Raw genomic sequence first — 23,213 nt, 5'->3', positions numbered from 1 at the left:
CTTAAAATATTGCAATCAACTGAAAATTTAGTTGTGAAGCAAATATGCGTACTGGGGTGGGGGGAGAGCCCGAGTTTCTAATTTCAGGCAGGACTGGGCTGGGTTTGGTGCCAGCTTCTCGCTCTCCTGTGATGAGCCCCAGAGCCATTACAAGGATGGGAGGTCCGGGCGCAGCCTCCCCGTCGCCTCCCCCCCGGGCCCCGCTGTCCGCCCATCGGCCCGACCCCCCCCCTTAAATAACCCCTTCCCCCCCAGCCCCCCCCCCGCGGCGTCTCGTCCACGGGCAGGTACGCGGGGCCGGTCCGCTGCCCCGCCGCGAGGTGTGTCCCTGCGCGGCGGCGACTTGGCGAGCGATTGGGTAGGACGGGCGAGCGGCTCCCCGGCTCCCCTGCTGGGCTCCCCGCCGCCGCGCTCCCGCAGTAGCAGCGCGCTCCCCGCCGGCGCCGCCGCCCGCCCGCCCCGCTCCGCTCCGACACCGCCCGCCCCGGCACGGCCCCAGCCGCCGCCGCCGCCGCCGCCGCCGCCGCCGCCGCATCATGCCGCATCCCGCGGCGCCCCTCGGGGCCGCCCTGCTGCTCGTCCTGCTGGCGGCGGACTCCTGGCAGAGTGAGTGCTGCGGATGAGCGGCGAGGGGGGGGGGGGCCCGCCGAGCATCCCCCAGCGCCGCCCGTGTGCGTGCGGGGGGTCGGGAGCTGCTGGGGCGGAGGGTGGGGGTGGCGTGGGGGGGGATGCGCAGATTCACGATGCGGCGGCGGCGGAGTCACCGGCGTGGGGGGCCGCGGAGAGGCCGCGGCGAGCCACGGGCGGGGTGGGGGGGCGCCGGGTGAGGAGGGGGTTTGGTGCCCCGCGACGGGGAGGTGGGTGTCCGTCCGTCCCTCCGTCCTCCCTCCTCCCCGGCCGGGCGGTTTGGTGTGCGGGGCGGGGGGTACGGAGCGGCCAGGCGGGCTCAGCTGCTCACCGCTGCCTCCCCTTCCTCCTGCTCCTCTCCTCCTCATCCTCCTCCTCCTACTACTCCGCTCCCCCCTGCAACCCCCGCCGGCCCGGCGATCGGTGGCCCAGACGTGCTGCTGCCCGCCCCGGAGGCTGCCCAGTTCCTGCGGCAGAGGCAGCGGCGAGCGTACCAGATCTTCGAGGAGACCAAGCAAGGGCACCTGGAGAGGGAGTGCGTGGAGGAGCACTGCAGCAAGGAGGAGGCCCGGGAGGTCTTTGAGAACGACCCCGAGACGGTAAGGGCGCAGAGCCGCGGCGGATGATTTGGGTGGGTTGTCTGGCCCTGCGCTCCCTCCATCCCTCCATCCATCTGCAGCTGGATGCCGGCTGCCTGCACAGCTGGGGAAGCCGCTGGGAGGAGGAGGAGGAGGAGGAGGAGGAGGAACCAGAACCATTAGGTGAATGACTGGGAGCCACACGGGGTAATGAGCACTCAGGCTGTGCAAGGGCTGTGTCAGTGCTGTCCAGTTAGAAATGCCACCTTGAGGACGGTCTGGGTGATGATGGTTTGGGTGAGCAGCCCAGCCGCTGGCATGGCTGCTGTCTCCAGAGAGTGGAAGGGCCCTGTTCACCCATGGCATAAATGCATCAAGCAAGACCAGTGCGACATACTGCTGTGGCTTCTCTGTCTGGACACCTTTCCTTCAGCTTCCCATCCCAGACGTATTTGTAATCCCCTTAATGTTGTGGCATATGTCTGAATAGGGGTTCCACAGAAGTAGTATGTCACAAACACGCTTTAATCCTTTTGGGCCGTATTCAGCTTGGCCAGCATTTTGGAATCAGTACGTTGAGGACCTGTCACCACGGCAGCCCGAGAGCATGTGTACGGGAATGTGGTACCGCTGCCCTTCTAACACTACGCGTGGATTCACACAGTAACAGCCCGCACACCGCATGTGGCGCTGACTTTCCCAGTCTTTTCAAGCCTGACTTTCACTTCAATCGTCTTCTCACTTTGGCCAGCATGTGGCTGCAGTTGTGCAGCTTTACTAAAGCTTGGCTTACTCTTCCAGTTACTTTACACCTCCTCTCCACGCTGTTTTGGATGGGCTGTTCTCATTGCAGAGATTATCTGGCACTGATTTAGCAGTGGGAAGTGGATTTTCTTGGTGTCCAACCGAAGCTTGATACTGCACAGCCTGTTCCTGTTAATGGTATGATGCTCTAGGGAGAAGATAGGACAGAGAGAGAGAGAGTGTGCGTGTATGTGTGTGTACGCAGAGACACACACCACAGGCGAGGGAGGGACTCATCTGAGGAGATGTTTTATGCTTCAGTCAGACCAGTCTTGACATGCGTGCTTCGTTAGCAGGCTCAGCCCTGGATAGACGGTGCAGTAGCTTGTTGTCACAAGGCAGTAGTAACTACGGCAAAACCACTGTCACGCTGGCTTTTGTTTTTGACAATCTTTAATTTAGAGCTTAATGAGGAGCACCTGCCCAGGCAATGTTTAATGGCACACCTCTTACGTGTACATGTATCACATCTGCATGCAGCAGTGTTTGCCTCTGTCCTGTAAAACTGAACTAATACAGAATATGGATAACTGTAATGTGGTAAGAGGGGCTGGCACAACTATTTCCATGTTCACGTTGGATAATGTAACTTTGAGCCCAGTATAAATATTCACCATACAGCAGCGAATGCAGGAAAAAAAGATCCCAGATGCGATTTTGTAGCGTTCTGGCAAAAAGGAGATCTGAGGTCACCAGTTTTGCCAACTCACTCCTGGCCAAGAAAGCAGCCCAAGGCGATGCATTGATAGATCAGTTTAGAAGGTGGGAGGCTGTGTAAATGTGTCAGGACTTTTGATCCAGTCATGCCATGTAAGTACATTTTGCAGGACGACACAAGCTTTCTGTCATTGCAAGTGATTTTGATTTTTTTGGTGCATTTCCTTCGTTACTGCTGCTAGGTCTCTCTCTAGTTCTGTGAACCTCTGAAGAAAGATCACTAAGGCTAGGTGAGCTTCTAGTGTCTGTGTCCCCTTGCTTACTTTACATGTGTTTCTACACCAAAGCATCGTATTTTATAACACTTTTAGGTCACTGCGGTGACATAAGATACTGCTTTTTCTGAGACACAAACCTCCCAAGAGCTGTGAACTTGCTTTTTACGTGCAGTATATCTTGCTCCTTGCTGTTACTTTGCTTCAGTTTGACTGAGAAGCGAGTGTGCCACCGCCTGTCAGGGGGATTTATGGCCCTCCCTATCCATTTTGCAATCAGTGTGTGACACGAAGGCAGCAGCTGCTGTTCAGTAGCAGTTTTCTGATGCATGGTGCCAGGGGTTGTGTATGCGGGCTGTTATTGCTCTACACATTGGAAGCCTTCAGTGCTTTGTAATGAAGAGGTGACTGCTCCTCCGGCAGTGTCTGTGGATTTGATGGACAGAGTATTAATAGGCATCTGAGGCAATGGAAGTGTTTCTTAAATGCGAGGAAGTTGTCATGCTGTCATTTCACTGATGCTGCCTTGTACGTCCTGTCCTGGTCACTGACAGAAGAAGGAAGCTAGCTGAGACAGACTTGACTCAGGAAAGATGAAAACTGTTGATAAAACAGTTTGAGGAATTACAGAAACTGCAGTCATGCTTCAGCGTATTGTCAGGCTGCAGCTGGACCGCGCTGTGGTAAAGCGAGGGCTTTTTATTGACGGGGGAAATGTACAGATTGCTGTTGACAACCGATGATTCCTTTTGGTTGAGGAAGGCTGAGTTTTTTGTCTCTGCCTGCATGGATCTGGTCACAGAGATGAACTACTTCGCTCATAACAGAAAGAAACAGCCACGGCACTTTTTGTCCTGCGCAGAGCCCTGTGGCTAACCTTGTAGTAGGCAAGCCGTGGGGAGCACATCACTGCACCTCTCATCTGTGCTGTTACATCTCCCAGGTTTTATGCTTTAAAGCACCAGATGAGCACGAATGTGGGCATTTGTCTGTTTACTGTCCCATGGGAGCAATGGCCTTGCAGCTTTGACAGCTGCAGGTTAGTTTGAGATTAGTTAATAGCTTGCTGCTTCTATTCGACCTCAAGAAAGGCATGCGATGTGAGCACAAACGTGTTGTCCGTCTTCCTGTCCCCCCCATCGGAGGACCTAATGAAATGTATGTCTTCATTACAAACCTTGCCATTCCTAACTCTCCTATAGTTATGTAAAGAGAATTTCAAGGCCTGATTTCCAAACCTGTGACTTAAAGATGTGCTATGAAATTGCATTGAAGAGTTCAATCAGATAGCACCAGAAGTCCAGGTAAGACGAAGCAAGGCCGTAGTGTAGCTTGTGTGAAGCTTCCCAGGTAAAACCATAGCTTGATCCAGCCCATCATAACATCTAGCCAAGAATAACATTTAATGGAAAGATACCTACTGAAGCAATGGAAGGCAAGGAAAAAGAGTGCTCTGGTGTAGGTAAACGGTCTATTTACTGGTCTATCCAGTAAATAGGAATGAGATGTTGTTTACCTATACCAGAGCACCATTTTCGGTGCCTTCCCTTGCTTCAGTGATGAGCTTTCCAAAGCAACATCTGCAAGCCGTCAGCAGGAGATACACATTCTCTGAAACCTGAATGCGGGTGTTACCACATGTGTGGTTAGTTGCATCAACTGCTAAGAATAGTGTATTAGGCGGGGCTAAATAGCCATTCATTTGCCGGCCAGTGCAGCTTTTGTCTTTTATGCTACGGAAAATATAAATATCAGCTTGCCCAGACTGGAGGAAGGAAGATCAATTGAAACATTTTTAGATTGGGGTTTTTTTTAAGAGGCAGAACAAAACTCGGTCTGTGCCATTTGTATGACTATACATGGTAAAAACAAGTGTGAGCCTAGGTTAATGGGTCTTGCAGCCTATCTTTTTTATGAAGCTGATTATACTATCCTTAGATATTATTGCAGAATTCTGGGACGGTTCCTGTTTTGTAATTTCATTTATGCAATAATTTTCATTTCACAGAAAAATTAAAAGATAATACGGTGGGAAAAAAATAAGGATGGAAAACATGTTCATGGTAGGTATGAGGACTGTTTCTAAATGTGATCTATTAAAAAGATATGCTAGGTGTGATAAATGGGATGAAGTTGCAAAATATCTTGGATATAGAGATAAGAAAGTTATCTTATTTAAAATGTTGATGAGGCCTTATAAAAAGCAGTACTGCAGAAATATTTGACCTTGGTATGCAGTCAAGGTATTACAGCTTGTTAACCAACTGATAAACTGCTCAGGAATTTGGTTGACCTGCTCTAAAAATGTGGTCATCCAAGCATGTAAAACACAGGGCAGAAGGGAGTGTAGTTGCTGTTGATCTTGGAAACGTTGGATTTCACTAAAGAATAAATACGGCAAAAACGTGTCCTTGTGCAGGGAGTTTCTCTGTTTTGAAAGGCTCAGCGCAGGGAATGTGTTTGAATGCAGCCTCTTATCATTTGGTACTCTAGTTTATCAGTGCAGCATCTGTCACTGCGCATCTTGCTTGCTGTTGCGGCTGTTGAAGAATTGCTGGTCTTCCTGCACCATTGAAATTGCCGTGCTGAATACTTGGAGAGCTGTTAGGCCCACCAGAAGCACTGACGTAGGTCAGCCTGGCCACCTGTGTTTACTGTTTATGGATTTGTCCCTCAGCAGAGTACCGTGGAAAGCCAGCTGGTTTTCACACGTGTGCAGGATGAACATCTGATTCACAGGCATCCACACGAAAAGCTCTCATGCTTTTTGAGGAACTTGCATCCAAACTCCCATTAAAATTTATGGCTTGTCAGATACACAAAACACTGGCAGAGAATTACAGAGTAACTCGGGCTGAAAGGGACTCAGGAGGTCTCTAGTCCACTCATCTAGTCCAGTCGCCCACTCATGGCAAGGGCAGTGGCGAGACCAGACCATGCTTTTTGGGGCTTTTTGCAGTCGTGTCTTGAAAATTATTGACCCTAACAAAGCATCCAGCAATGTCAGCATTCTTTCTGCTAGGCTGGGTTTATCAAGAAGCCAAAATGCAGATGAAGCAATATATAGGGTGTGATAATGGTCAGTTTGGTTGTGTTTCATAGTGTTACTGGCTCGTTGGTATTATTTCTTTATTTGTTCCATTATGGGACATGGTCATGATAACACAGATGAGCTGCATGCATGGACTAGAGTCATCCAAACTTTGTGCTGCTCTTTTAGGAGGGGTGCTTGGTGGACAATGCTTAGGTCTTATTTCTAAGAATAGCAAGGTAGATACACATTTGCAAATACTAATCAGAAAAGTATGAAGGCATGTAGAGGGAGGAGAGGAGTTAAGCAGTATAAAATTTCTTTGAGTAATTTAGTGAATGTTGTGTAGTCTAGACTTGAAAAATACTGATATCATCTTTAAATAGACATGTCATTATCCCTGTGTAGAATATTCCTTTCTAGATCCAGTCAAAAATATGGTTTTACTTGCTGTGAAAATTCTTTTCAATATACCACTTTGTTATGGCACTTTGGCAGAGTGTGGAGGAATGGCTAGATTTATAGGCGGTATAAATTTTTGTATCTCTTCTTGTTGGTACAGAATTCATCTGAGAGAGGGAAAGAGTTACCAGGGAACTCTGTGCTGATGATTTAACCTGCTTGGACTCAGTATATGGAAGGATGGATTCCCAGGCGCAGTGGTACCTGCTTAATAGATTTTGAGAAAGGAAGTAAGCAGAGATTTTGACTTTTGTCCAGGAGCGGCTTGAAGGAGAGAAGAACGAAGTAGAAAAGTTTGGGTGCCCAGATGTATGCCACAGTGGCATCCCAGTTTTCTGCTGGGATGAGATCTGTGTGAGCACCAGTTGGTCTCCCTTCTCTTTCTTCCTTCTCCCTGTAGTTTTCTCATAAAGGAAACACAGAATGGGAGAGTCGTACCAAATTCCCGTGGGTCTAACTGATCTGGAAGGCAAGCAGATTGGGACGGTGGAACCGGAGGCATCTGTCTACCTGGTGGCACAGACACGGCGTTTGTTTGTGGTGGTGGAGTTCAGTAGCAGGAAGGTGACAAAAATACTCCTGCCTGCCTTAGAAGGCAGGTCGTACATTTATTAGCTAAATGCTGCTTTATCAAAAGTTATTGAGAAGGGTGAGCAAAGTCTGCTGTTGGTGGAAGCAGACACAGCTCCATCAACTGCTGGACTCATACCTGCCTGATCTTTATCTGTTGCCACTCGTGTGAGTTTAGCCCAGAAGCTCAGAGCAGACCTGGAAATACTGAAACACCACATCCCAAAACTACTACACGCTAAACCTCCTGTGCAGCGGGAGGGAAGGAACAAGAGGACACAAAAGTGGTGAATATACACTAGGGGTGCTGTTTGAAGATAGGATGGGAAAAGATGCTAAGAATGGCAAATTGAAGATTTAGGTCAAGAAGGAAGATAATGAAAAAAGCAGATAAAGTTAATAAGTCAGGTTTTTTAGAGGAATACAATAGGTTTTAATAAATACGTGCAAGGGGGAAAAAAGCCAATTAAAAATGAAGAAAATTGTTTTGTGACTAAGGGGTCGTTTAATTTTCTTTTTAAATTAAAAAAGGCGGAGCAGCCTCCTGGGAGTTAAAACAGAGTTTGTTAGTACAGCTGCAGGAGAATCAGGTAAGAGAAACATTGAATCTGTATAAACTGGCAGTTGTGGTTCATGTGTGCTCCAAACTCTATGTGAACTTAATGAATTACAAGCAATTACTTTCCAGGAAGTATGAAGCACAAGAATGGAATCAGCATCAGAGATTTAGAAGAAACTGAGAATGGGGATAGCAAGGGAGCTGCAGACAGCACGGCTGCTCTGGAGACTGTGGGACGCAGAGCTGGGGTATGAAGAGAGGAAAACTTTGGGGCAGGACAGTTACTAAAGAAGCAGCAAAAATGTTCATTATCTCTTACTTCAGTCCCCAGTGAAGTAATTCAGCAAGTGCTAAATGGCTAAAACCACGGCGATTTGAAAACAGAACCACTGGAAAGGGGGGGAACAGATTCTAGCAGTTTACTTCTCCTCCACTCACATTATGATCTTTTCAGGTTTTGGTTTCACATTTGGCAGCTCATCTGATCTAGTTGGTGTAGGCAACCCCTTTGCCTATTCTGTTCACACTGCCTGCACAGCAATTTGTGCAACTGCGTGGACCGATTTAAGGAAATGACCTAAAAAAAAAAGTGGTCTGGAGAGGAAAATGATCATTTTGCAGCTGGATCAGTTCCCTGGCCCAGGTCACAACACACCTTCACAAAGGGCTGCGCCAACACATTGGAAATGACAGCGTAGGTTTAGGATGGGAAGGCCAGGTGCCAGGGGAGAAGCAGAAAGGGTCGTCACAGCTCATGCTGTCGAAGGAGTGAATGAATAACCAAGCCTTGGAGAATCTAACTGAGGTTTTTCAGCAGGTCTCCCTTCCAGATCTGTACCTTTATCACTGTTTTGTTATGACCCTTTGTTTTAGAGGCTTTTCACACACGCACGTGTCTGTGGGGAGGTTCCCATATTTATTTGTGTTCTTCCTGTTCCTTTGAGCATCAGTAGTGGAACCCAGAGGAAGAGCAAAGATGGAAAGTAAGGAGGATACGCAGGGAGGGGGACAAGTGTTGGTGTTGTCTTCACTCTGCATGCCTGCCAGGACAGAAGGGTGCATAAATGAAGAGGTGAAAGGAGAATGGGTCATGATTGCACTGTACGAAATCACGTGCATCTGGAGAGCTACCATGTTTGGCCAACTCCTGGAACAGAGAATCCTAGTTCAATTCCAGAAAGCGTTTAGGACAGGAACAGAAAAGCAAAAGTTACTTAGTTATTAAAATAATGAACAGGGAAGTATGAGAACAGATTCTCTCACAAAGGCCAAGTGTTGTCTCAGATGTCACTTCCCTGTTCCTCACTTGCCGGTTCCCTCTAAGGCCAAATCCAGCGATGCCTTAAAGTGGCTGTTCCTGTGAGTTGCAACCTCTGCAAGTAAACAAAATCCTAAGAAACACTATCATTAGATTACAGGAAGGAGAAAAACACAGTATTATGTCACTTCAGTGGATAAAATGTTACAGAGCCTGTAAGAGAGATCATAAACATTTAAATCATGTTGGATGGGATATATCATCTGTTCTATTTTAAATATGGCTTAAATAATTGCAGAGTAATGGTATAATATAGGATGTTGAAGGAAGACAACCTTTCATTTATGCTAGGTGTTTTGTCAGATCCCGCTTTGCTTAATTTGACTGAAGTTTCTCAGTGAGTGTTAGTTTAACCACACGTACAAATATCGTGACTATTGCAACAAGTAAGGATTCAGACAAGCAACAATGAGTGAAGATGTGTTATCAAATTGGGATCCTCTTTTCCAGCTGCACATTAATACAGCTGGAGGGAAAGTAGCCTTTCAATCCTGAAGCAGTGGAGGAAACCTCGAGGCATTCCTGATTGGGTTGTGTCAAGAATGACTTAAAAGCACATGCAACCAACTGACTGGAATCACTCTAAAAGTTATTTTTGTTGGAATATTTGGCGCTTGGCACCAGTTACATCCATTTCACACCATTACTGTCCAATCCCTGCCTCAGGCTGCATACAGAAATCATCTCTGTGTGCCCCCTGCATCTTCACAAATGTGAAGTATCTGTGTTTTGCTTGGCTGTGACATACAGGAACTTTTTTTTTTCTTCTTCTTTTCTTTCCTTTCATGACTTCTTTTACTGTTATTGTGCATTCTAATCATTGGTGGGTTCTTCCTCATTGCAGAGCAACATCTTTTGCTGAAGTGGCACCTCAGTAAGCTGTTGGGAAATAGTCCTGCCCCTCAGAAAAGGGCAAGGGAAGCTATGACAGTAGGTGGTTTTTGTTTCCAGACTTCTGGATTCTGCAGAGATGCCGAGTCTCTGTGAAATGTGTGATACTGGAGCATGTGGTCTTGAATGCTTCTTGTTGGGAAAGATCAACAACTTGGTGGAAGGGGCAGTCACAGTCTCTGTGCACCAGAATAGCTGGGACAGTGGGAAGTGAATACTTGGCAAATGGACACAAAATCTAAAAGCTGCCCTAAGCAGCTGTAACTTTGGTGTCAGGAGATGAGACTTGGAGGCTGCTTTTGGACTGTAACATGGCCTGCTTGCTTCTCTAAAGCCTCACTTGCCAAATTGTGGAGAGAACTTCTCTTTGCCCCTTGCATGGAGAATGCAGATCTCCCCAAACCTAAATAGGAAGCAAACTAACCTGGCTGAATTTAGGCTTCCTCACAATGAGAAGGAAAGTTTGTGCAAGCAACATGGCATTGATTTGAGCATAACTTCTGTAACTATAGGTTCTACATATTTAAAATTCTGAATTGCAGGACTGTTTAATTATGTTGTATGGGAGGAAGGCCTAAACATTCAGCATGAGATTTGCTATGCCTCAAAAGCCTAGGGCTGAGTTTTAAAAAATGCAGAGAGAGTTTAAAAAACTCATAAATGCGTTTAAAAAACGCATTAATGAGATTTGCATTCTCAGGTTATAACAGTTAACAACTGTCAAACACTAAGTTATAGCCAATTATGGCTGGGAGTGGCCATTTCTTTGCAAGGACAGTGCAGGCCTGCAGTGTGGAAACATGGAACATTTATAAACGAGGAGGTCAGGCCATGCCCAAGGCAAACATTCTGTCCTGAAGGAAAGAGGAAAAGGGAGAGTCATTATATGGAAATGAGAAAAAGGGCATTATGTGGGATCTGTTGCTGTTCTCTAAGAGGTAACTAGGTAACTAAGAAAGTGCATTTTAGACATTACCATTGCTAATACAAGTCTGAGAGATCCTCCAGTGTTAGCAGTGCTGCAGTCACAGAATCGCAGTATCACAGGGTGGTTGAGGTTGGTAGGTATCTCTGGAGGTCATCTGGTCCAAACCCCCTGCTCAGGCAGGGCCAACGGTGGCCAGTTGCCCAGGACCATGAACAGTCCTTCTGTAAGGAGGATAAACTACTAAACCTATCAGATGATAAACTGTATTTATCTGCTGCCACTACAGCTCAAACCTGATTTTGAGTAGACTCGGTGCTGATCAGGCTTACCTGACCTAGTACTCCAGCGAAACAAACAGAAGCAGTTGGCAGGCCCTTTTGGCTGAGATTTCCAGTGCTGCCAATGACTTTTAGCAACAGCGAGAACATTTTCCTGGTGTAGATGGGGTCATTGTTATTTTTTCAGAAGGGATATTTTTATACAGTGACTCATGTTAACGCCTGTTCTGATTTGGTGTTCCTCTATCTTCTCTAAACATGCAGCAGGACTAATGCATACCCAGTATAATTTCACTAACTTCTGGATTTTACCATTAAGGGAGAGTTTGGCCCTAGAGTAGAAAATAGATGGTGACCCCAGTCACATTGTAGGTTTCCTTTGGCAGGGAAGCTGGCATAGGTACTCCTGCCCCTTCCACTCCACAGCCCTGCTATGAATTCTTACCTTCTCCTGGGTTGTTTCAATGCAGGGTATTGTGGGGGTGGCTCCACTGTTCTTAACTATTTCACTGCAACCATTAACATTTGGAAATAAAAACAAGTATAAAAATGAACAACCTAGAGTTTGGGGGGGGGGGGGGGGAGTTTATTGGTGTTGGTTTTTTGAGGACAGTTTTAAATGTATGCTCTCTTTTCATGTTGTATACCCACACTAAGTGTTATAGTGCCTGTGTTATAAGGGTAGGAATAAGCTCTGGATGTAGGTGGGAGAGGAACTTCTTAGCCCCGTGAAAAAGTATTTGGTGTCACTCTACCCTAAAATAAAAGCATGGACTCCTAGGTCTTGCACTACTGTTGTGGAAACCAATAATTGTGTTTAATGCATCGAAGGACTTGCTTCTAGCATGTACATGTGTTCGTGTGGACGGGGTGAGGGCTGTAGAGCTTAAATCTTTTCTGTTAAAGCACGGCTCTGTCTCCTGGACAGCAAGGGAAAGGTCTCTGGAACTGAGCTGGAGGGATTGGCCTCATGCCGTACTTTCCACTTCACTGAAAGGTCGGAGAGTTGCAGATGTGAGGCATTTCCCAGCCTCTCCTATTTCTCCCACTTTACCTGAGATCTCTGCTGAGCTGTACTTCTGGTGGCACGTGACATGTGGTGTGTAACTCATACTCATGCAGTCTGCAGGCTGTGGGTGTCCTGATGCCAGGCCCTTGACAATTGAAGCTTCTGGCGTCCCAGTCGTACTGCTTCATATGTGGGAATCAGTCAGACAGAAAGCGTGTTGGGTCACAAGAAACAGGGGTGCAAATACATTAAGATTTTCTTGGTAGGAGCAGGCACAGAGGTTGGAACTGTTGGAACTACGTTTGTGAAGGTTGGTCCCTTGTGGAGGCTGGTGCTTCTGGCAAGGTGTTGTCTTCCTTTTGCATGCACTGGGACATGACTACTGGACAGATGGGTTAGAAAGCTTCGTGAGGTCAGTGTCTGTACAACAGATTATCCAAAGGATGTTTATGTCCAATATGCATTTGTTTATAGCTTTTTGTTTTAAAAAGCCCATTGCTCCTGCTTTTATTTTCAGCAGTAATTAGGAAAGCAAATCCAAAGGGGAAAGGCTGACAGCATTCAATTGTTGACTTCTTTTACTGGAGTCCAAGCTGAAAATTTAACACTTACTATAATTCTGTGCTGAGTTTTGCAACCACAGTGGTCACAGTTAAATAACCTCCTGAATTTTGATCCTGTGGGTACCGAGTGGCTTTGTGGATGGTGAGGTGTTTGGTGAGCCTGAAATTGAAGGTGACTAGTTGACAAATCAGCAAAGTAGTAACAGGGAATCTTTGCTAACTCCTTGTTAGCAAGCCTCAAAGCACTTCCCTTGGCATTTTTATTGGATCCTGAAAATACAACTGAAGACTTCTGGTGGAGGGAAGATGAGTCTCAGACTTTCAACAGGGACCTGACCCTGTCTAGGGTTTTCATCTTCCCTGACATCTGTGGGTCATTAAGACTCAGTACAGCACAGAAGATTGGAAAGGGGTTGTAGAGTTGAGCGCTCACACACAAGAAATAATGCATGTCTGGCTATTTTTCTCTACAGCTTAGGCAAAACTTGAATTTTTAACTGGGAAAACTTCTCATCAGTGTTTTTTGAAAAGGGACTGCTACTTTCACTTAGAGCAAGTTCCTTTACTCAAGGTGGAAGATCATTTGTCCTTCATTTTTGATTAATCTTTTGGCTGAATGGAAATACATCGTCACTGTATTTCCAGAAGCCTGTTGTAAGGAAAATTGATTACGGACAAAAATGAAAAGTTAATCATACAAGAATGAGTAATGTTAGAACCTGTGATGGCGTTGCTTTGTTTTAGAATGGTATTATCATCAGGTCCTCTAGACCTGGAGAGGTGCTACTGATCAGCAGGTAGTTTTGTATAACATAAGTAAATGAGGAAAAAAGGGAAAGAAGGGTTAAATTTCTATTATTAGCCTTCGTTAAAATCACTTACCTCTGTTGTGTACCTTGTGAAATGGAGCTTGTGGTGATACAGTGTCTTGGAGTTTCACTCTTCTGCTTTTCAACTGGCATTGAATCAATATACAGTCATTTTGCGTTTGGAAGGTTATTTGTGGAATGAAAATAACTAGTTGCTTTAATCTTTCATTCAAAAGTAAACTCTAGACAACTTTTCTGGCATTCAACTCATTCATCAGAGGTCAAGGAGAAAATTAAGTTTTATGCCTTTGCCATCACTGATTTGGAGTAATTAGGCTCGTGGCCATGAATATGAAATCTCCTATTTCTTGTCCTATGAGTGCAGAAAAAGTTGTTCTTGCCAGTGTCTAAATTATCCTGTTAGTGGTTAAACACATCTGCACATTCTTGTGACGTATATTGAATAAAGGGGACATAATGAAAAAGATGTTTGGAATATTTCATCACATGCCGTTATCTTTTTCTCAAGTGCTGGCGGAAGTTCAGTTTGTGGTTATAGCACAGCTGGACACTCATCTGAATACTTAGACTGTTTAGATTTAGTTTTATTTTGACTGTGTGTTTTTGGCTTATCTTTTCCAAAACTAAACCTTAAAAAAAAAAAAAGAAAGAGGGAGAGAGTGAATTCTGAGCTCCACACTCAGTTTGTTAACCCAAAGAGTTGTTCAACCTCAAAAGATACCAAACCTGTTACCCTCAGGTCAGAACTGGAAATTAGAGTAAGTGTAAGCTACTTCTGCTTCCTTATTGATGCTCTTGTGATTTAGACTGAATATTTACATGGTGCATTTCAGTAACTGGAGCTTATTTGCCAGAAGCGATTGATTTTTCTGGAGGATGACAGCAATGCAAAACTTTTAGTTTATATGACCTTGTCAACCAATTGGTTGCATTAGACAGTCCAGGTCAAATTGAATCACGGTGTGTGCCTGTCTCTGTTGTATTCACATGTCTGTACATATGCATGAGCTTATCCAAACATCTGTAATAAGAGGAGAAAATAGAACAGTTTCAAATCCTGCACGAAGATAGACCAAATTAATTTTGTAGAATAGATATTTACTGTCCCAATCTCACTGCAGATAGTGTTATACGAAAGTTGCTTATGCTGCGTGAAAAAGAATTACACTATGCATATGCTTTCATAATTAGCTGAGAAATAGTTTATTTTAACAAAAAAAAAAAGGCACTGATACAATCCACAAGTTTTCCCTCATTGCACACCCTAACTACAATTTTAACAGCACTTGAACTAGTGACTTACACATTATGAAATCCAGTATGAAGTGAAGTTGGAAAGAAATGCTTTTTCCTGGCCATGAATTTTTGTATTTTTTTAAGAACGTGGTTTAATGATCAGCTTATGCCAATCTGTATTTTCCTGCTGTTTCTCTGTGTTGCTGCAAGCAATTATGTGACTGGCAAGGCCTCACCAGGCTGAATATTTTTCTGACATGCAAGCTTAGATCCACATCACATCAGCAAAGTGCTGCTCTTGCCGCATGCCTACACTTTGTTGATGCACGGTAGGGAACAGTAACACGTGGTTGTGCACTGTGAGAGGAGTGGGAATGCCTTTTGCAGTCCAGTTTTAGGTCAATGAAAGTCAATTTTCCCCTCACTTGCAAACTTTCAGCCTTCACTTCTTTGAGTGGGCAGTCTCCATGATGTGATGGAGTGGGTGGTATGGCAATGGATGCTGCTGTAAGTTGTAGGGTGCTCACTGTAAGATGAAAAGGTACCATTTTAGTGCTTATGGTGTTAGGGTGCTGCCTGTGTCCTACATCAGCAGAAGGCCTTTGAGGAGGCACTGGGTGACTAAATATTTCTGTACTTTCCCTCTGGGGTTTTGTCCCTAGATTTCTCTTCCTTCCCCTACCTCATGCCACCATCAGCACCTTTACCTCTTGGGTAAGTGGCTTCACGCTCATCCACTGCCACTTACCAGGTCAGCTGTCATCAAAAAATACCTTCAGACTGGAGCTACTGTTTCTTTCCTTTTCTAAAGTCAAAATCCATGTATGATACTGTGCTGCTTCTGGCTCTGAATAAGAAGAAATGAGGATCATATAGAGTCACAGAATGGTTCAGGTTGGAAGGGACCTTAAAGACCATCTAGTTCCAACCCCCTGCCATGGGCAGGGACACCTCCCACTAGACCAGGCTGCTCAAAGCCCCATCCAGCCTGGCCTTGAACACTTCCAGGGATGGGGCAGCCACAAATTCCCTGGGCAACCTGTGCCAGTGTCTCACCACCCCCACAGGAAAGAATTTCTTCCTAATATCTAATCTAAATCTCCCCTCTTTCAGTTTAAAACTGATGTTGATGTTTAGACCTTGTTAAACAACTGCGTGCAAGACCACCAAGCTAACAGCAGCTCTTAAATAGCATGAAAATAGAAGCAAATATTGTTCAATAAATCTTTGCCTTTTTTTTTTTTTCCCTCCTACAGGAGTATTTTTACCCGAAATACTTGGGTGAGTTGCAGCTTTTACTTTCCCTTTGTGGCAGTGCTGGTATGTGGTGCCTGACACTGGAGCTTGTCACAGCTGAAGTCTCTGCTAAGGAAAGTGATGGAAATCTGATTGCAGTAAACATGCATTTCTAACTTTTAAGATAGACTGTACGGTCCTTATGTGATTTTGAGGTGTGTTTTTTAGTTGCGTATAGATTTGCCTGCAGAGATCCTTTATATGTTTTCCGCATGTTAAATATTGTTGCATTTATATCTGTAGCTTGCATCATTAGTAAATAATTTGAAGTCTTCTACCTTTTTCCCTTTTTAATTAACTTAGCTATTAACTAATCTTATTTTTAAAAAAAAGTGCCTCCACTGATTGAACCACTGTCTTATTCTATTGACTGTATCATAGTCATGGTATCATATTGTTTTCTATTTGTGTTTAATATGTAGTACTTAATATCGCAAATGCCAACAGTCTGAGAAAACTCCATGTGCTTTTTAGATTTTTTTTAAAGAGATTTAGTAGGTTAAATTTGAGTAGTTACTGACATGCTTTTAGAATCATAGTAGCATCTGGTTAAGTGATCATCCTCTTTGGATGGTTTATAACTCTACTGTACATCAGAGCTAAAAAATTTTAATGAACTGAAGAATTTTAAGGCATCTGGTAGATTATAATATTGCATAGATTTTGCATCCACCCTCCAAATCCTTGCTTAATATATCAGCAGGATAGGTATCATTTACTTGCTTTGAACAGCTGCCATATCATCATTATAATAATGACAATTTCATTTTCTGTTCTTCAGCTTGTATTCAGAAATATGGGTCACCGTATACAAGAAGTCCAGATTTCCTTACATGCGTTCATAGTAAGCATTTTTGTTTTGTCTATTGTAGTTACATGTTCTCTCATGTTACCTGAAGGAGAGGAACCAGCTCAGCCATCTCCACTTTTTGTTATTATTTTAGTACTGGGCTTCCTATTCTCTAGGCTTGAGGCTCCATATCGCTTGTCCTATCTGAGTAGCAAAACAAGACCTTTTCCCTTTTATAACCTATTGCCACCTCGCTGTCATCTTTCAGTGCTTTGGTATTTTTTGATGCAAGACGTTTCCTTCCCACCAGTTTCCCAAGGTCTGAATAATCTGAGAAGCAAGAGGGACAAGAAATAGGATTTACCAGAAAGTTGTACGCTATGCTTGGCCTTTCATTTTCTTTTTTCTTGAATGCTAACTTTGGCTCACCCCTGTTCAGGAACGTTACAAAAAGCTTGAAGTCAAACCCAGGCTTGTGTCGGGCTTCTGACAACTTTACCCAAGCAGATCAGTTTCACGCATCGTGTGACTGTGCTTTAAGTATTGCAACCTTTAAAAATTCAAATCAATTTGGAAGTCAAACTGATACCTGTGTAGAAGGGGAAGGGCTGTTTGTTCATCACTAACACTAGAGATCAGAATTTAATGAACTCTTCTAATACCTTTCCAGTTCCTCCTTGAATCTTAGCAGTGCTAGAGATATAAGGCTGCATAAAAATTCTAAATATGTTCTGGGAGCAGATCAATTCAAATGGGGAGAAAATCACATGTATGTATATTTATTTTCATTTTTACCCCTGTGGTTCAGTCTCTTACTGTGATCAAGTTTGATTAGTCGTGTGTTCGTACCAGTGCTACCAAAGCACTGAATGTAGTCGAGCTTTCACGTTTATAAACTGCGTTACAGCAACCTTTTTTGAAGAGTGAATGCCAAGGTTAATAACTGGTATAGAATCATAGAATCATAGAATCTTCATGGTTGGAAAGGACCTTTGAGATCATCGAGTCCAACCATACACACACACAAAAAAAACCCCCAAAACCAACAACCTACAATCTGTGCCCTTCAGACCATGCCCTGAAGTGCCAAATCTAGACGTTTCTTAAACACCTCTAGGGATGGTGACTCAACCACCTCCCTGAGCAGGCTGTTCCAGTGCCTGACCACTCTTTCAGTAAAGTAATTCTTCCTAATATCTAATCTAAACCTCCCCTGCCGCAGCTTTAGACCATTTCCTCTGGTCCGGTCATTATTTACTTGGGAGAAGAGGCCAACACCCACCTCTCTCCAACCTCCTTTCAGGTAGTTGTAGAGGGCAATGAGATCTCCCCTCAGCCTCCTCTTCTCCAAGCTAAACATGTCCAGCTCCCTCAGCCTCTCCTCATATGACTTGGGACCTCAAGGACCTGCCCTGATACAATGGAGCGGTATCACTTGCCGATGTGAGAGTCCTCTGAACTGGGAGCTGTGGTGCCCACATTGGCTGCGGTATGCCAGCTAGTTCATGGTGGGACCTGAGGCTGAAGGCTTCCTTTTGCTCATGTGTGTGGCATGCAAAGAGGCAGGAGTTCCTGCTGAAATAGGAGTCAACTGGGAATGCTTGTTCCAAACAGCTAATAGTGTTTTAGAAATGCAAGTCTAAAGGATAGTGATGAAAAAATCTGAAAAAATAAAAGCTGAATAATTGTTTATAGGGATTTTTGCCCATTGCAGATGCAGTGGTATGGAAAACAAATGATAATATTTTCCCCCATTAAAATATTAAAGTATTTTTAAATGGCTGAGTTTTGGCTAGCCATTGTCAATTCACAGGAGATGTAACGGAGAAGGAGCCTGAAACGCGCTTGGAAGAATGACAGGCTTTGTGCTTGGCCAATTTCAGTGTGCCTCTCAATTTTTCACAGATGCTGCCAAAAGACTATGTAGCTCTGTGGGGTTGTGCCTGCAAGACACATTTAAATTTTGTTTCTTAGCAGTCTTTCTCCTCTCAGAACAAGGTAGTGGAAGGCTCTTTTAATCTGGCATACAAAGACATTGCACAACCTAAGGGCTGGAGGGTGATTAACTAGGCTAGTTTGTACTAGAAATAAGGTACAAATTTTAACTGTGACGGTGATTAGACAGCTTAGCAGGGTACTTGAAGATTCTTTATTTCATAAGATCTTTAGATGATGGTTACAGGTAGGATTCAGCTCCGGATTCAGAGAGGTGGATGCAGGTGTTTCCAGCACAGGTGCCTACACGAGCAGTATTCCCATCACAGTTAATCTGCACTCCATGGTTCTAGAGGGTTCCACTGCCCAAACTGCGTCTGCTCTGGGGAGAACTGAATCACTCTATGCACTCCGTTTATTGTACTCACTAGATCTCCACTGGCTGCAATGAGAATTTAAGACAATTGCTTTGCAGATAGATGTTTGCCTTACACATAGATAGATACCTGTACTTTTGTCTGCAGATCTGGTTCTTTTTCCAAAAAAGATACTATAGGTCAGCTAGGAATCAGGGGTTTGGTTCTCTAGGAGTTTGGAAAGCTGTACAGGATTTGCTTGGAACAAAGTTGCATGTAGCCTTAAAAAACACAATGGGATTTTTGTTAGGTCGCGTCTGCTTTTTAATAGTGAGTATCATAATCTTCAGAACCTAGAATTTTCCCAGTGTATTTTTAATTTGCACTGGTTTGTGAATATCAAAAAATAAATTCATGGTATAATGAACTGGAAGCAGCAGTCAGTGTACAAGGTAAAGTCTTGTTTCCATACCAACTTCAGAAATGGAACTGGTAGTTCTGTTCTCTGTCTGCATTTATGAGCCATATATGTGCTATCAGACATAGCTCAAAGCACACAAAAAGGTCACGCTCTTCCTTACTTTTAATACCTTTACTAAAATCTGTCATGTAAATGAATGGAATCAAAAGCTTGCATTGCATTGTCTTGCAATGGTTTAAATCAGGAGCACCTTCTATGAAGTTGGCAGAATTACACAGCTGTGAGGCCACCAGGAGATTATAAAGCTGTGTCTCGTGTTTTCAGACTCTCATGATAAGAGGAGCAAGCTATCGGTACAGTGTTGGCGTGATGGAAATGTTTGTGGTTGTTCCTGCCATTTACCAGGGGTTGTGATAGGATGGTATTCTGCTGGGCAGTGTTATTTCCATGTGGCTCTGCAAGGCACATCAGAATCCCTTTTGAAGGAAAGAATCAAGCTTGAGGATACACCAGATAAGTCATGCATTACCCTGTTGACTTGTTTTGCTTATCATCAAGTGACTTTGAAAACGTTGTCAGGTCTGAGAGGCTTAGTTTGTGCAGCTTCAAAAAACCAGACTTGGCTTACTATACCTAAACGATTCTGTTTACTGTATCCAAATTCTGGCCTGCCCACGAAAGGAAACATGCTGATCAGAGCTGCTCTGTTGTGGCTCTTCTCTGCTTTAACCTGGCCTCTCCTTCCTCAACTCCTCCACCTCCCGCAGTGTGTCGACTCGGCAGTGATTTATCGGGAGGTATTCTGGCAGGTGGATGTTCAGACAGCCTGTGTGGCTGTCTTTTCTTTCATTTGGCCTGGCTTCTACCTCGGCTGTGGCTTTGCCCCATCTCTGCAGAGCTGGAGTGGTGAGGGAGAAAGATAATTAGGCCTTGTTTGCAGTGAGTGGACGGTTATTTCTGTGAGACTCTCGATTGCGTACCCATGCTTTTCCTGTAGAGTTTTCCCATTCACTAGCTTCTGAGAATCAAGGTGAAATAGTGAAAATCAGCGTTTCTTTGGCCAAGTCACACTCCTTTCCTTATCTGCCCTCTGGCTCTGTCCTCCCTTGTCCACGATGGAACGCCTTGCTGAGGATCAAGATAAATGCTTATCTTCTCAACGGCATAGCCCTAGCTAGAGGCTGAAGCTGTCCTGGTTACAGAGGAGGAAAGTGAGACACTGCCTGGAACCAATATGTTTTGGCTCCATTGCGATATGTGGAGATATGCGATCCTTTGTGACCTTTTATAGAGCTCCTTTCTTCGCTTCATCTGTTTTGTCCTGCTTGATTCAGCCCAATATATTTAATGACAGTCATTGCCAATCATCTGCTGATTTCTGGCATTTGTTAGTCCTCTTCAGAACAACAGTGGAATCTTTATTATAAATATATGCATAGTGGACATGTATGTTTGTCATAGTTTTTGTACTTGCACTAGACAGTCCTTATGTCTAAAGCTCAATTAAATACCCTACAGAGAAAGGAGTGGTGAAAACTTTTATATTGTACAATGCGATAAATGTAAAGAAATAGGAAATTAATACTGCATGGTAATCTGAATAAACTGCAACACTGGGTGCATCTAACTTCAATCGTCAGGTAGTTCAGTTGGCCCCATAGGAACGTTGTGCTGTCTGTAAACTGTATTAGTGCTTGGCTACTGTTATGCTGTTAACACATTGGTATTTCTTTTTTGTTTTTATTCTTTGTAATAGAAAAGCCTAAGTTGTACAGGTTCTGACCAGAATTTCAGATATAAACGTTTGCTAGCAATGAATCTATTAGCCCTGGTTGTTCCTCCTGGTTGTTAGTCCTCAGTTGATCTAGCAAAAGTAATTGAAAAGAGTACCCATTCTTCCTTGAGTACTTTAGTTGCCACCTGCTTTCTATTTTCTTCAGAATTAGGGAGAATAGAATTAACTGTCTTTACAATGAGCTACTTGGAGTTGTTTATTTCAGGAAGTGCCCTTCAGATACGGGGGTGGATCTTACTCCCTTTTGCAATGAAATTAATTCCACTGCATGTGCTCTGCAAAATTCTGGAGGCAGCTTATTTGGCATGTGAGCACTAAGAATTAGCTTCCAGTTTTACCAGGTGTGAGTATTTCTGATAGTGATTCCTCATTACTGTTTAAGCTTCTTGACATTTAACAAGAGTGAAACACCTGGTTGTCAGTGACTTCAGCATGTTGTTCTGTTTTGTTTTGGTTTTTTTATTCCTTACATAAATCAGATTTGCCAAACCAGTGTTCTCCTGATCCTTGTCACAAAGAAGGGACCGTCAAATGTGAAGATCTCAAGGGGGACTTCTATTGTGAATGCAAGCATGGCTGGCAGGGAAAAACGTGTGAAAAAGGTAATTGGGTTTCATTAGCTTTCATACCTGTAACAAAGATATACCGGGTTTTGCTAGATCCTCAAACGGTCAGTGGTACTACGCTGCACAATTCAAAAGTCACAAAACTGAACTTGGACTACACACCATGCATGTTGTACCCTTCTCAGAATCAGGTAACTCTTTCACATCAATGTTCTTTATGTGACTTTAATGGATCGCAGCTTGGTCTTGGCAAGATAATCAAAAAAGTTACACTCCAAGCTCCTGCCCCACCTCTCTGAAAGGGGCAGCAGAAACAGAGCTGTGGTGGCTTTTCAAGCAGACCTGCCTCAAACTGCTGCCGTGAACCCTGATGTGACAGACCACCGACTGCAGAGCCAGTGACGTTCGGCAGGCAAGCTGGGGTCTGACTCTGATGATGCACCAGCTGATTAAATTAGTCTGTTAAAGGCTCCCTGCTAGTAGGACCTTATTCCACTTCCACCCCACTGTGTATTTCCACCAACTCCAAAGACAATACTCAGGCAGAAATTATTTGTTCAAGAAGTTCCAGGCCCCAAGGGGGCTTTCTAAATTCCTTTGTGAAATAGTGAAGTTATCTTCCCTCCTCATGTTTTCTGATGTCTTTTTTAATTCTGCCTGCAAGGCTTCCTGTCAGGGCCACTTCTTTTCTGCCTGCCAATACTAAGTAATTGCCAGAAATCTCATTCAGCCAGTCCAGAATTGTGGCAACCAAGACAGCAGGAGATCCAAAGCCTGATGTATGTTCTTCTGATGTAAATATTGTGGGGAGATTATAGGATCACACACAAGCAGCTTATTTAAGCATTTGAGACAGTTGTCTGATCAGTATACAGTCAGCTTTGAGAGCTCAGCAACTGATCAGTCTGAAGCATATCCCCTCTTTTTCTTATAAACTGCCGTGAAATATGCTGTTCTACCCGTCAGCTAGCTCTAGAGTCCCGTATAAACAAGCAGGACATAATGAGCAGGTAGGGCACATCAGGGGTGAAATCCAGGCTCTACTGAATTTAATAGGCTTTTGCTGCTAACTTCAGCGGAGCACCGTTTATCTCTCAGTGCTCAATAGCTGTGAACTTAAAACTTTTTGTGTTCTCGTGAGTTCTGTAGTAGTGAGGACATATTGTTCTTGTTTTATTTAAAGCTTTCATCCTGAACTTACTGGTCATAGTATAATTTTAGAAGTTAGTTGTGATACAAAATATGTTAGTTAGTTTGCTTCTGCAAACAAACTTCACCTGCACAGTGACTAAAGGTACTCTTCTGCATTCTCAGAGCTGCGAAGGAGATAGTTACAGTTCCTTCTCTGTCCTTTTTTTTTATTTAATGAACTTGAGCTAATGTACTTGTGTTTGAATGAAATCTTTGTACTTTTTGTAATCATAGTGTTGCAGCTGTA

General features: G+C 44.1%; 1 protein-coding gene across 1 annotated transcript in view; it reads left to right on the top strand.

Annotated features, from left to right (window-relative positions):
* Positions 1 to 283: 283 nt before the first annotated feature.
* The window catches only part of GAS6 (growth arrest specific 6), a 43,174-nt gene continuing 20,244 nt past the window's right edge, over positions 284 to 23,213 (top strand). Inside the window, exons 1-5 of the mRNA XM_054187688.1 lie at positions 284 to 606; positions 1,060 to 1,226; positions 15,873 to 15,897; positions 16,694 to 16,756; positions 21,689 to 21,811. Coding sequence (XP_054043663.1) covers positions 537 to 606; positions 1,060 to 1,226; positions 15,873 to 15,897; positions 16,694 to 16,756; positions 21,689 to 21,811 — 448 coding nt within the window. The 5' untranslated portion in view covers positions 284 to 536. The remainder of the gene's footprint in view (positions 607 to 1,059; positions 1,227 to 15,872; positions 15,898 to 16,693; positions 16,757 to 21,688; positions 21,812 to 23,213) is intronic.

This window comes from Rissa tridactyla, chromosome 1, assembly GCF_028500815.1.
Source record: "Rissa tridactyla isolate bRisTri1 chromosome 1, bRisTri1.patW.cur.20221130, whole genome shotgun sequence".
NCBI lineage: Eukaryota > Metazoa > Chordata > Aves > Charadriiformes > Laridae > Rissa > Rissa tridactyla.
This window is presented reverse-complemented; position numbering and strand designations above follow the sequence as displayed.